Below are 14650 nucleotides of genomic sequence, written 5' to 3'. Positions count from 1 at the left end.
GAAAGTCTGCTCTCTTCTTCCAGCTGTGAATTGGGACCCTGATGTTGCCATTAATGGAAGTTTTCTCCTTAGTTCCCTTCACACTGCCCTGAAAATACATCCTAATTGTCCAGTCAAAATAAACTATTGGTACTATTGCATTTCAGCCCTTGAACGCATTCTCCATCGTGTCTGGGGGAAGAAAGAAGTGTTGAATCTCAGCTGTTTGGTTGCTCACACTTTCGTTTTGTTGTTATAACTTTCACCAGCAAATCAGTTATCATTTTGGCATTAGCGCCACGCAGTATAAAGAATCCAGACTTTTCTTCCATTTGCTTTCTACAGTCCCAAAAGCCTCCTTGAAATTGATGGACAAAGAGAGAAACATAACCAGATTATTTTTACTGTTTTCAAGTCACTGGTCAAAGCAAGTGGTACTTGCTGAGCTCGTTCTGGCTGTGCTGCAGGCAATGCCTGCCGGCTTCTCATGCCATTGTCTCCATCCATGGAGCCCTTAACAGCTGTGACTCTCTGCATCAGTCTATGAAGTCTCTACCTTGTTTGCATATGAGCATCTTTGTCATGTTTTGTTAGAAGATGGTCTGTTTTCTTCTTTTTTTTCAGCTGTGGATAAAGATTATTACAATTTCTAGCAACAGCAATTAAAGCTGCTGCTAATTAGAATGCATTGCTTTGGCACTGACTTATAATCATGTTGGTCATGGCAGGTTCCTAGCTGTGTCTTGAATAAAGTTTGTTCTTCGACACATTTTCATTCTGTGCTTGATGTACAGACAGGAGAAGTTGTGCTTTTGACTTCTTTAGACATTTGTTTAAGGCTATAATGCAAAATTCAGACGTGTTCATTTCCTAGCAGTACTCCATTGTAGGTGGATATATTAGATGACAACATTACTGAAGATAGATAGTATGACTGCTTTTCCTGTTCAACCCACTTTGTGAGTTAGTCTGGTATTGTAATGACTTATTTTCACATCTGTTAATGTGAGCCAAAAATTAATACAAAGTTTAACATTTCCATTTTTATCTTGGCATATTTACAGCCGTAAAAATATTGCTCCTTTTGTTATTACTCTTTGTGAGTCAGCCTCATTGATATTATCAAAACATGGACAGCTCTGAAAATACTACCCCGACTAATGGTTTTCAGTAGAGGAAGAACATCTATTTTGTAAGTTATTGGTAAAAAAAGAGCAGCTTTTTATTTTTTTAATAGTCAAACTGGGTACTGTAGCATCCTAATTTGAAGCATGCTTGCACTTTTGCATACAGAGAGTTCAGTCATGACTTTCAGTCCTTACACAGTCAAGTGGGCATATTTGCAAGCAGAACTGGTTTTCCATTAGTTATTATAATAGCTGCATGGAGCTAATGCTGGAATGGTAACTGGTTCATCAGAATGACATGCAACTCTTCTAGTATAAACTTAGCCTGAATTTCAGGATGTATTTTTTCAGCCTAATTTCAACAATATCCAGATGTGTTTCAGCATGTTTTTCTAACAGGTCACTAGAATCCATTTAAATAGTTAATATTCTATGACTTCTTTGCAATTTTTAAGAGACACTTGTAGTAGGATATGAATATTTCATTCCTCAAGACTGTGTTCCCCCTTGATTTTAAAAATATGTCTATGCCCTCGAGTAAACACTTCTGAATTTAATGTTTGTACGACATCTTTGCTAAAAGCTTGATTGCTTTGTTTCTGTTGGAGTGGTTAAATCACTATCTTACAGGTAGGAACTCTGATTACTAATTATTAATTTTTATAACAATTGGTGTGCCCAAAATTGCTGATTGTGATTTGAGAACTTCACTTGAGTAGCCAGATTCCAAACTAAAGCTTTTGCACATAATCATCCTTTCCAGACTTTCAATTGCTTTTCCATTGAAGTAGAGAATCTTTTGTCCCACGTAATACTTTATAAAAAGCATTGATCTTACATTTTTTCCAAAAGTTGCATCACAGCCTTGCCATGGAAAGACCATGTATGGAGGGACATGTATGAAATTCATACTACATTAAAGCAAAAAATCACTACTCTGCAGTTGGACAAAGGACAAAATTTACGTGTTGCTAAAGTGGCAGGAGGACATGTGGATTGCGTGACAAGATAAATTTGTCCCTTCTCCCCAGTTATTTGGATTTCAAAACAATAGATCTGGGTTTTTATTAATTTTGTATGTAAGAATTTACTTCTTTCTTAATTCCTAAGAAAAGCATAATCCAAATTCTAATCCAAGGATTTAATATATTTCAGGTCAGATGATAACCTACATTTGCCACAAAGAAAATAATGGTTTGTGGGTAGTTACTGCTGCTCATCTAGTGAGCAGTAACACGTTAAGTCAAAGCAACCTCTCCTCTGTAGAAAGGGATAATTACTGTTTTGATGGGAGCATTTTGTGGATTGAACATTTGAATGTTTCTGAAACTTTTTATACATCCCGGTAAGATGCTCTCTAGATGTGCAAAATATTTTTTATGTTCAGAGCTGCTAGTTTTTCAGAAACCTGATTAAATACACCTGCTGTTTATTTCCAATTGTGGATTATTTCATTCCAAGGATTTGTGTCGTGGAAGTTGTTCTGTGAATATGATCTCACTCTCTTCCATCAAACAAATGGCCTCCGAAGCATTGGTTCACTTGGTGTTGGAGGTTTAAATGCTCTGCTCATGCCAGAGTATGTCAGTATGGAAAATATACAAGGCATCCTGCATGTGGTCCTGTTATGGATTAAAGAAAATGGAAATCAATTCAGAAGGAAAGTTAACTAGAATTAAGAGTAATGCTTTCAGTGCTTCTCTGCAAATTCTGTCTGAAAGCTTCTGTGTAACCTGTTTGTTTTCTCACCTTTATACAGCCAGTTAGCCTTGCCTTTGAATCCTAGTCAGCATGAAGTAGGTTGAGTATTTTTATTATTGAACATTTTGCTCAGTTTTCTCCTCCCCCCGATTCTCCCTCTGCACAACATAAAGTAGCCTGTGCTGGATCCACATGTAACTACCCACTCAGAGCTCCAGGCTAGTGCAGGCATTGAAGTATGCTTTTTTACAATGCAGAGAGCAGCTGTAAATCATGTTGTGGGTACTTGATGTTGGCCTAGAACCTATATAATTTAGGAATTGGTTTGGATTTGTTTTCTTGCTGCCACACCTCGACTGTGCCATATGTTTTTGTATTCACCACTATTTTTTTTTGAAGGGATTGCTTGACTGAAAAGCTAATGCGATTTTGACTGCGTGTTTAGGTTTGTAAAAGTATGTTGCAAGTGAAGACTTACAAGATCTTCAGCTACTACACCTGCGTTTGAAGTGCATGTTTCTTTAAGGCCTTAATTTTTTTGTCTTTCACACATACTACGCTTTAGAGAAATTTCATTATCGTCTTTTTTTCTACTCTACCAAAATAATAGCTCTCGGACATATTCACGTATGATGTGATAATTCCATCAGTATTAGTTTAGATACTTCATTTTCCATACCTGGGGCTCTGACAGCTCATTTTTCTTCGGGGAGGCAACCTGAGGCTGAGGCTATTGATTCTCCCTGTCTTTGTACATAAGATAGTTGGCTGCCTTTTTTTTTACCAGGGATATCAGCCTGCTACCTTCGTCTGAAGTTTAGTCACAAAAAAGCTTACACACAAATTATGGATAGGCATTTCAGCACAGGACTTTAGAAAAATTATTTTTTTCCAAAATTCTCAGCACTAATTCTAGTTAGCTTACAAAGATAGTTGCTTAAAATAACTGTCACCTTACACTCCTTTCATTCAAAGGATCACAATCTATTATTATTGGGCAACCTGGTGTGGTGGAGGGTTTCCCTGCCCATGGCAAGGGGGTTGGAACTAGGTGATCTTTGAGGTCCCTTCCAACCCAAACCATTCTATGATTCTATTAAGAAATAGAAATTAATAATATCTTTTTCTATACTGAATGAATAGGGCTTTCCTTTTTTAAACACTGCTAACCCAAACTACATTAAGAATCCATCCTTCTCACGGGGACTGTCAAATGTTTGCTTTGGGTACTGCACACCACAGTACCTCAGCTAGGCTGCAACTGTATTTGAAAGATATTTCAGGAGCTGCAGCGAGATTTGATGCAGACCTCACAAAGTTCACAAGGCATTAGAGCAGATGCTTTTCACTACAGATATACTGACTTTAGAAAGCTTCATAAGAAGCAGCTCAAGCTGACAGTGCTGCTTTATATATACATATATGTACATACGGAGTGCTATCCTTACTATCTCAGTAGGAAACTCAAATTCAAGTTACCAGTGGCTTCCACCTGGCACTGGTTTGTATGCACCATAACACAGGTTAGTGGAAAGCACAAGCGTACTGGGGCAAGCAACAGTGTGCTAAGCCAGCTTGGCTGTACACACAGGGAGTGGTGCATGGAGGACTGTGCTAAGGGCTGACCGTGCTAAATTCTTCCATGGCCTTACCAGTATTAATGACATTGAAGATCTTGCATACGTGGGTGCAGTGTATTAGGAGTTTAAACTTGAATGTGAGCTGTAGCTTGGGTCGAAATCCACTAAAATACAGTCCTGGTAGTGATGTAAGTATGTCTGAATAATAGTTGTAGCAGCAAGTACTTTGGTTTATAAACATATATATGTATGTATGTGCGTATATAAATTACAACCCTAGTCCTAGTATAAAACCTGCATAGAACTTCCCTGATCTGTAGAACAGAGGAGGATCTCACAGAAGCACATGGCAGGAAAGAGCTTAAACTTGAAACTCCTCATCTTTCTGTAGTTATTTTAGTATTTCTGTATGTTCATGTTTGATGCAATTATGTGTTGTTCTGTTTCAGTAATTTGCTGGCTAACTCCTTTAACTGTAACTGCCATTTGGCCTGGCTGGGAAAATGGTTGAGGAAGAAGAGAATTGTCAGTGGAAATCCACGGTGCTTGAAACCATTTTTCTTAAAGGATATTCCAATCCAAGATGTAGACATCCAGGACTTCACCTGCGATGGTAAGAGAATCCAATTTGATTTGACGTTTATGGTAATGTTGGCACCTCTGTGAGGACCAAGCAATACTGCATGGTAAACATTTATTTCAGTTTTAGTGATGAGGAAGACATCCATCTAGAGCTGAAGATCATTGTTCCCTATTAGGAGTTTATTTTTATTTTTGATTTCCAGTTTCTGAATTTCTACTATCTGCACCTAAATATAAGAATGGATTTATTATAGACAAATGCTCTGCTTTGTATAATTCTAGTATAATTCTGGCTCTTCCTTCCCCTTCTTTATCGTACTCTGAGTTAACACTCTGAAGCCAGTGGGAACAGTGCTTGCTTGGAAAGTCTTTTAGTTTTGGATACTGTTCAATTTCACCAATAACAGGTATGAATACAGGGAAATAAAAGAAGCTTAGTTACTTTTTGAAATTACTCAGTGATGCTTGATGCTTTTCTGGATCCATATAGGTTTTTAAAAAAAAAAAATATCCTGGCCTTTCTTTCATTCTCCAGGTAGTTCTTTGTCTTTTGATCAAGCAGATTTTAGAGAAAATAGTAAGGAGAAAATTGACTGATGAATGCACTGCTAACTTGACTTGTAGGCTGTGATTGCCTGTTAGGACCAGATATGCTGGAGCTGCAGTTAGTCATACCTCTAAAGAGACCCTAAGAGTGATAGAAATTTCCTACTTAGAGTAGAAATTAATTCCTGTCCTAGTCGAGCAACCTGGCAACAGGCCCAGGTGCTTGGGCTCAGAGCTCAAGGGACCCAAGTTTAGTCATTAAAGAATAATTCACTTTTAGTTGGAGAGGGTGGGGGGGAATCCCGGTCCACAAAATGACATTCCACGCTTGGGAGCTTTTGCTATCATGCAGTCTCTCAGACAGCTGTGGTGAATGTAAGGTAAATGGTGGCAGGGTGTAAAACACAGAACATAGCGGAAAACTGGACATGCTGAAGAAACATGCTCTTTCTGTAAGTTAACGAAAGACTTCTTTGAATTTTGTTTCAGTCCTTAATCTCAAATGGGGAGAAAAAGAAAAATATATTTCTGTTCTGTAGACTGGTCGTGCTTCTCCATCCTTCTGAATACAGATGATTCCTTACCCATACATTTATGGGTAGTTTTGTTGTCTTGTATCAGGACTTCCAGTCTTATTCTTTAATCTCAATCCTCATGAGTACATCCAGCAGAGAGCAGAAACAAACAGATCTGTCTCAATTAGTCCTTGCATCAGTTTAAAAAAAAAAAAAAGACGGCACATGATGACAGCTGGCTGTGTGCTCTTGGACTGCAGCCCTGTGTCTCCGTGCTGCTCAACTCAGGCTGCCTATACTCACAAACAGTTGTGTGGTTCCTCTCACTGTCATCTAGAGAGTGTGCCACTAAGTCTTTCCTTTCATTTACATTGTGATCCTGTAGCATGCATTTGCCTTATGTTTTGCAAATCCTGGTGCTTTTGGGGAGAATCCGTGCTTTAATGTTCTTAACTTCAAAGAATTGGGTTCTTCTGCAGAAACCTTATTGTTCTTCAATTACAAGATTTAATCTGCTGTTTATGGACCTTTGAAACCATTTTTGGAGAAAGTCGGTATTTTTATGTGTTCACAGATGGATCGCCAGAAGTTGGAAGAATGCTTTTCAGTTTGTTGTTTGCCGGGTTATCCTTGTCAAAAACAATGAGGTTTTACAATTCAGATGATAAATGAAGTGCCAGGCTAACTTTAAAAAGTAAAAATTAACGTATAAAAGCTGAATTTTAAAAAATTCTTCCTAAAGCAGCATAGATATTGAATATCATCTGTCTAGATGAATTTAAGGGCAGTGTTCTAGTTAAGTTCTCCATTCCAGCTAGTACATTGAGGCTGGGGGGAGGATGTGGGATTCACAGAACTGATTTTACTGTAATTTGCAAAATTACAGAGAAGTAGACACTCCTTAGAAAAAAATATTTATTTAAGAATATTGCTATTCAGTTTTCGAACTGTTGTTCATGTTGCCTAAAGATCCTGTATGAAGGCAGGTTGATCCAAAGCACTGGATCTACTTCAAAATGTTGTTATGGTTACCACGGGTTCAGGAATGTCCCTCCTTGGTCTTTGTAAGCAGTTATCTTCAAGGTGCGTGACTTTGGGGTTTCCTAATACTGCATTTCTCTCCCTCTGCAGGTAATGATGAAAGCAGCTGCTTGCTTTCACCTCCTTGTCCATCCCAATGTACCTGCGTGGACTCGGTGGTACGTTGCAGCAACAAAGGACTGAGGATCTTGCCCAAAGGAATTCCCAAAGACGTGACTGAGCTGTGAGTTACCTTTTACATAGCTCCTTTCATGAGAAGTTCATGAAATTACATCATAGTGAAGCTTTGTGGCTCCTTGGGGGTTTTGCCTTTGACTTTAGTGGCTGGTCTTTTCTGCTTTGGTGCTTTCCATATGTTTTGACTGTTGTTTTTATACTTACTTGTCCCTTGACTTAATACATTGTTCTCTAATGGAAACAGAGTTTATCTGTCCTTGTACCCTTTAATTCTGTGTGTAGGGAACAAATGCATGTGTTAGTATCAAATAATCCTGGAGTGCTTCTGAGAAGCGTAAGCTCACAACAGGTAGTTTGAAAGGATGATGAGAATATGTTCCTGACTTAAGCATCTGTGAGCTAATTATCCTTTGAGGAGATTAAAAAAAAAAGAAAAAGAAAGCCAGTGGTGGAAACAAACAATGAATTCTTTTCTCCAAACCTCATGAAATGGCTAAAATAACAGATAATTAGATTAAATTGTAAAGCACATTCATCATAGTTGAGAATCGTCTTTCTAGTTGTCTTTTCATCTACTCCTTGCTATGGCTTTATACTGGAGTTTGGTTCTTTCCATGGAAAGAAAATACACTGGTGGAACTGCTTGGCTTAAACAGTTGGCAATAGAAATACTGAGCTTTTCCCCTTTAGGTCCTTGTTCAAATCTATCCCATGTGAGTCATTACTGAATTTTGTTACAATCTCATTAACATTTCTATGTGAAAGTAATTGGTTGAGTTAGTTGGTATGTTCAGTGAGTTGTGTAATGAATGAAAATCTGATTCTGATAATTTTTAGTATCTGGTATTATTTTTGCTATTTAGTAACAAGGCAGCGATGAATGAGATACACATCTTTTTACTCCCGTACAGTGGGAGAATGAGGTTTGCACTGGTTTTACCAGCGCTGTAGTCAAATACAAGACTTTGTTGCTGAGTGAAGGGTGTACTGAAAGTGTATGTGGTAACTCAAATTAACATGGAAATTTGCATTAATTAATACATCCTTGGAACACTGCTAACCAGGGCATGGTTAATACTAGTTTGAATTAAAAGACGAGTCCCTTACATGTTATCATCAGTGATAAAAGTCTGCAAGGTGATTTCTTCTCTGTTCTTGTTCAGGTTTCATTCTGTTCAAATACGACTTGCCAACAATAAGTAACATCACAGATGTTACTGTGATTTCCGCTGCTACACTGAGCAATTTTTATGTTTAAATTTTGCATATTGAGTTTTACTGATACTATCTGATACACTGACGACATAACTTTCACAAAAAGAGTGAAATTAATCTCACATTCTTGAAAACTGCTATATTTCTTAAACTATTTCTTGGCAAAAGAGGCAATAGCCTGGAACTGAGCAATTTGAGTTCATAGGAGTTTACATGACTGTCTTCTTCAGTAGGAGCCTCCTGGCTGAGCAAGCCTCTAGTTCGGCTTTCTGCTTTCAATCCAGAAATGTGTCAGCAGAACACAGTCATCCATGGACTGGCTGGCTCTGAATATTTCATGTTCTGCAAATATAACCTTGAATCTGTCCCAGCTGTCTCAAAATTCAATCCTGATCTCATTCTCCTCTCAACTAACATAAACTGAGCTCCTTGGTTGTGTCTATACCGAAAGATGAGCTGCAGGTACTGAAGCTAAAAATTTCATGTGTTTGTGAAAATTGTGACAAGAATGAAATAAATAATAATCTCACTTACTTTCCTTCTGCTTCTAGATTGAAATAAAGATGTTGCCCACAATCTAGAAGTACTATATCATCTAGGTCTCAAGTCGCTAGTGTGAATTTAAGTGTTTTTATTGTTCTGTGTTTGAGAATTGTCACTGTTTCCGTGGTAAACAGCACCTCCTGTGGAACCCCACCTCTTTCCTCACTTTGAGGACTGCTAAAACTTGGCAGAGAGAACCTGATAGCTTTCTGGGCACAGGGCAAAGGATTTATCCTTTTCAATCTATTTACACCAAAACACCCCCATTTCCCTAGGGCAGATCCATTTCCTGGGTCCCTTGAACTGTGTCCTAAGGCTGGGGTACCTTCTTAAAGCTGTTTTGTTGCTGTGGCAGCAGTGGGTACCTGTTTAGCACTTGAAACCAGGAAGCGCAGAAGTTACCTGCTGCAGAGGATAGCACGGCTTTTGCACGGCTCGAGAGAGCCGCAGCAGTCTCCAGGGCAGGGGCGCCTTCCCCTTTCTCACCGGTACAGTGGCCACAGGTGCTCAGACAGACTGAAAACCCTTTCCCTGCATTACCACAACCCACACTGCCTTTCTCCCCTTCCATACTCTCGTGTTGGAGACCTCTGGGCAGTGTGCTGGGGTCTCTGCTCCCACCAGGCACTCGCACAAAACCACAGCGGTCGTGCCAAGGAGAGGACAAGAGTGTAAGGAGCCTGTTGTCCTGGTAGCTCACAGCTCCCTCCCTGCAGGAGGCCCAAGCGGTGATGTGATGCAGGGGGGCATTTTAGAGGACTTTTTATGGATGCACCAGTCTGACATTGATGAACTTTCATTGTTGATGCTTTCATTTACAGGGCACGGTAGCTGCAGTGCTTTGTATCAAACTGCAGCGCGGTTTTGTACACGGCTTAAGACAAAGAACTGCCACGTGTGTAGATAGACGTCTGTTACAGCTGAATGTAGCCTTCTCAGAAGTTCTTGTAAATTCTTTTAGAGGTCTTAAAATAGTCCTAAACCAGGAATTCTTTCATTGTAACTGGTATTAAATAGCAATGTGCAAAAATGGACATACCTCTTGCACAGGCACATAGAGAAAACGTTACTCTCTGCTGGGTTAAACTTCACTGGACCTGAGCTCAGCACAAAAGGTCACCAGCAATGTTTTATTACATGGTGGACTGGAGACATAGGCTCACCCCTTCCAACTTTCTTCCCGAGTTTCTCTTTTGGATGTGTATATAGACAAAACATGTGAAAACTATTATCTCCTTCATATTTAGAGCTTGGAATGACAGGAGACATCCCTGTGTTTGGTTTGTACCACCCTTGGGAGGAGGGATTACCTTGGCAGGCAAGGCTTCCATCTAGAAGAGAGTTGAAAAGATCACTAAGTTTCTTGGCTTTTCAGAGGGAAGATGATGCAAGAAATATCTGCTTCCCAGCAATTCTTTCACAAAACCTCATCATCATGGGCAAGCCTTCTTTCAGCTTCCTGGGAATAGGGAAATATTATATTGTTTCTTGCAAATTCCTTTGCTGTATATTTACGTGCTGCCAACATTTTTTCCCACTGTTTGCTTGCTCTGAAGAGAAGCCTTGGTTTTTTTAAACATACTCAGTTTTCTGATCCAGATGTTCAGAAGTAAAATGTTCATGCAATGAGCTAGTTTGGAACATAGCCTTGCTGCTGCTCAGTGTTTTAGGCTTTCCTTTTTTTCTTTTTTTTTTTCCCAAATCTGCTTGAACTAAGTTTCCCATGCTCTTTTTCCTCATACATATTACCTCAGGGTGGAAATGCTATTTTTTTTTCTTTTTTTTTTTCCCCCACAAAATTATAGTCTATTTCTAATAAAGCCTTATCTGACAGCATCCAGCTGCTTTTATGGACCTACAGCAAATAATATTTTGCACTGGGGAAAAAAATTGGATGCAATTATGTGGATGGCGTGTGCATAAACTGTAACATAATAAGCGTGGTGTATTTTAGAATAAATATGTACTAATCATGTCATCTCTAGACTCCAAATGTTGTCATGACGCTGAGCTATATGATAGCACTTATGGGATCGTTAGGAAAAGCTGCATCCATACATCATTGTTAGTGACTTTCTTTCCATTTATATTAATACATATTAATATTTGCATTACTTTTGCCATTTCTCTTTCTCTCCTCACAAACCTTCTCTCTCCCGTTTGTGTTTTTTGCGCTGCGCGTTAGATTCGTTTAGCCTGCAAGCTCATTCAGTACTTGACACAACAGTTTTCACAAGTGGCTGACCTGCTTACTAGCAGAGGGAACCCTTTGAGCTGTCTTCTAGCTCGTTATTCTCCACCTCTAGTTTTCTGCCTGTTGCTACCTCGGCCTTAGCATGACACCTGTATTCAACCGAATCTTCAGTTGCCAAAATGATTTTGACAATCGCTTCCCATACATTTTCTCCCACATCTACTTGGAGGTATTTACCACCAATCTCAACCCTCCTTTCCACCTTCCAAGGCACTTGTCATTTCTCTTGACTCGTGACCAAAAATAGTGGCTCATACCTGGGCCATGAAAAACGTTGAAATAAAAATGCTCTAAGCAGTTAGCCATGATACATGTAGAATATTGTAACAATTTAGTGCTATTTCTCAATATGCCTGTATTGCTGTTGATCAAAAGGATAACTCTGAAATATCTGATGAAAATCATCTGCTTGAGAATACAGATGCTTTTATTTGTCTGACAATCTGCACTATTTTATACACTGACCCTTAACACAAGCGTCAGTGAATTTTCCTTTGATAATAAAGGAGAGAAACAATTTAGATCAAAGCTTAAGCTCACATGGTCCTGTGTCATAAAAGGTTTTACAGCCTTAATTCACTGCGGAGGAAAACTCTCTCATTGAGGGAATGGATAGTTCTGTAAAAGGGTATTTTAGTTACAACTGAAATAGAGGACTTCAATCTGCATTTCAAATCTGGTAGTTTAGAAAAAGTAAATGGTATCAATACTATCAAATAATGTGTTCAGTGAGTGATGAAGCTTGAGTATATATCAGGAAGGTGACTTTAGCACTAATAAAGGTAAGTTTAACTTTAGGGCCTTTACTTTTCTCTCAAACGCAGTCATGTTTCTGCGTGTCAAACCTGTAGTTTGTGGTCTGACATGCAAATGCAGCAAAATCCAGAGCCAAATTTGCCAAAACATAAGAAAGTTCAAGACCTAGATTTGTACCTAGATCCATTCTTGAATTTTGTTTCTTCTCAAGAAACTGTAACTGAAGCTCTTAAAACTCATGCTTTGTAGATATGTTTCATCTTTCCCTTCTAGACCACCATTTTTAGGAAATGAAACTTGCCTCAAAATTTTAGGATATTGGATATCTCCATTAAAAAGTTTAGACTATAACTTAATTTTAGAGCTGCAGGAAATTGTCGGCTATAATCTTTTTTTATAATGTAACATTTTATATGAAATATTTAAAGAAACTAAAGGAAAGGCTTTGTGCCTTTTCAGTTGCTGCTTGAGAACTTATTTCTCTCTCTGGTTTTGTCTCTTAGCACAGATTGCTGCTGTGAGCTTGACTTTATGGCTGAATAGACATTTCAGTACAAAAAAGATTCCAAGTGATTCAAATCGTTACACGGTGCTTTGGCACCTTGTGCTGGTTATATCACCTCCAATCCGAGTGGTTTCAGTATAAAAATAGACAAGTTGGAAAAGAACAGCTGTCATCTTTTATGCATAGTTTTAAATTTCCGATATGTGATGTTGGTGTGTGTGGAAGGTGCTGGATGAGCCCCGGGGCTTCTGCAGGCACTGGGCTCCGAGAGCTGGTGTGGTTAGTGCAGGCATGGAGCAAGGCATGGCCATGCCCCGCTGTGCCAGCCATCCTGGCCAAACAGTTACCTGTCGCCAGCACCCGGTCACGTTTTAGAAGACTTGCCTGGTGCATGGTTGATGCCATTTTATAAGAGCATGAACACATGTTTTGGGTTTTTTTTCAATTTTGCCTCTCGTAATTGCTTGTTGGTTGCAAGTCATTATTGAGACTTCAGGATTCCCAGCAGCATTCATGGGGTAAAAAACTGCTTCCAATTTGATATATTAAACTACATAGTCTAGAGACTTTAGGAAACAAATGAGGTTGTTTTGGATACTGGTCAGTATGTCTGTAGCAGGGCAGCTGACATCCACTCTTGACTCTGTTTCTTAATAATGGGACTGTAAGCATTAAAATTAGACATATATTTTTTTGATCCATTCCAGAATTTCTTTGCATACCAGATGCCACGTACACCATTTTACTTTGGCTAAGGATTGAAAAGAATTAAAAATACAATCTTCCCTTCATATCATTCTGTTAGAGTTTCTTTTGTTTTGTTTGAGCCAGGGGGTCTGTAGCTTCATCCATATTTTTAATTTATATATACCTATACATAAATAGGCAGAGTTTTGTAACTGGACTCTGCCCCTTCATCCTCAGGAATAATTGCTATTCACTATGTCCAGCTTCTAGCCCTCGTGCAGCCCCCGTACATCATCTTTGGCCCAGTAAGGGGCAGAGCTCCTGCCCCCACATCCCTTCCCTGTGCTGACAGTGGCCTGGTCCATGGTGGGCAACAGCTCGCCTGCAGCAGTTGGTTTCTTCAAACATTGCAACTCAGATCCTCCTGATTCTTGACGTGCTTTTATGCCCTAAAAGCTCTGGTTATTTCAAATTCGTTGCACTTAAATGTGCTTTCAAAATGAATGCCTTTTGCTTAGAAAATATTGCCGTTCTTTGTATAATGTGGTGAAAGGTTTAACAGTGGTGAATTGTTCTTATGCATGCATGAAAAGTATATAATCAGTAATTTTTCCATGTAAAATTGTGTTTGTTCAGAAATTATACCACTGGTATAAGTATTGCAGCTTTCTGCTAGCACATTTATATAACCATCAAATTGCTTGCAGTACAAATCCAAAGCTATTCGAAGCAGATCTTCTGTAGGAGTTTAACTCCGGGGGTCTGCGTGTCTATGTTAGTCTGAAAAACGAAACACTAGATGAAAATGGGCACCCTCAACTTTTGATTGCTCCAGGAGGCAAAACGGGAGAAAAACCTTGGCCAGCCATCATCAGTTTGTTCAATTTGCAGGCCGTTTTATATTGGGATCAACAAGAGAATATCCTGAAAACATATTTCTGAAGATTTCAACACATTGCAAGCGTTGAGTCTCCCTTCCTGAAGGAAGATCATATATAGCTTCCAAATACATAATACATGACCTGCTTTTGATTTCCTTTGGAAATCCTTTGGATTTTGCGTTTGGAATGAAGACTGGAACCTTAAGCCACCCTCATGCATGGGTTTAAGATTTGTCACTTTCTGGGATGAAAGAGAAGGCACAGACTCCCAGCAGCCTGCTGCATCCATAGCAGGCCACAACTAGGGAAACGAGACATGATTTGCCCTGTTTAGAGAGTAACATATGTGGTTGAAATCTGAGGATCTTCTAGGTAAAAATTTATGCTGTGAATTCTCCAAGGAGCTCCATTTTCAAAATCATTTATACCGAATTTAGTCAAAATGAAGCAAGTGACTTTGCACTTGCTGAGTATGAATATCCACGGGAGGTGTAAATGACTTAACTAACCCGTACTCTGGTTTGTGATAATCCGCGTCAGCAGAGCAGCTGTCACTGCTTT

At 39.1% G+C, this 14650-nt stretch overlaps 1 protein-coding gene across 1 annotated transcript in view; it reads left to right on the top strand.

Annotated features, from left to right (window-relative positions):
- SLIT3 (slit guidance ligand 3) overlaps window positions 1–14650 on the top strand; it is a 526008-nt gene that overhangs the window by 416572 nt on the left and 94786 nt on the right. Inside the window, exons 19-20 of the mRNA XM_086621882.1 lie at window positions 4837–5000; window positions 7162–7294. Of these exons, the coding sequence (XP_086478008.1) occupies window positions 4837–5000; window positions 7162–7294 (297 nt within the window). The remainder of the gene's footprint in view (window positions 1–4836; window positions 5001–7161; window positions 7295–14650) is intronic.

Source organism: Tauraco erythrolophus, chromosome 16 (assembly GCF_009769465.1).
Source record: "Tauraco erythrolophus isolate bTauEry1 chromosome 16, bTauEry1.pri, whole genome shotgun sequence".
Taxonomy (NCBI): domain Eukaryota; kingdom Metazoa; phylum Chordata; class Aves; order Musophagiformes; family Musophagidae; genus Tauraco; species Tauraco erythrolophus.
The sequence above is the reverse complement of the archived record's forward strand: the minus strand, read 5'-3'. Positions and strand labels throughout refer to the sequence as shown.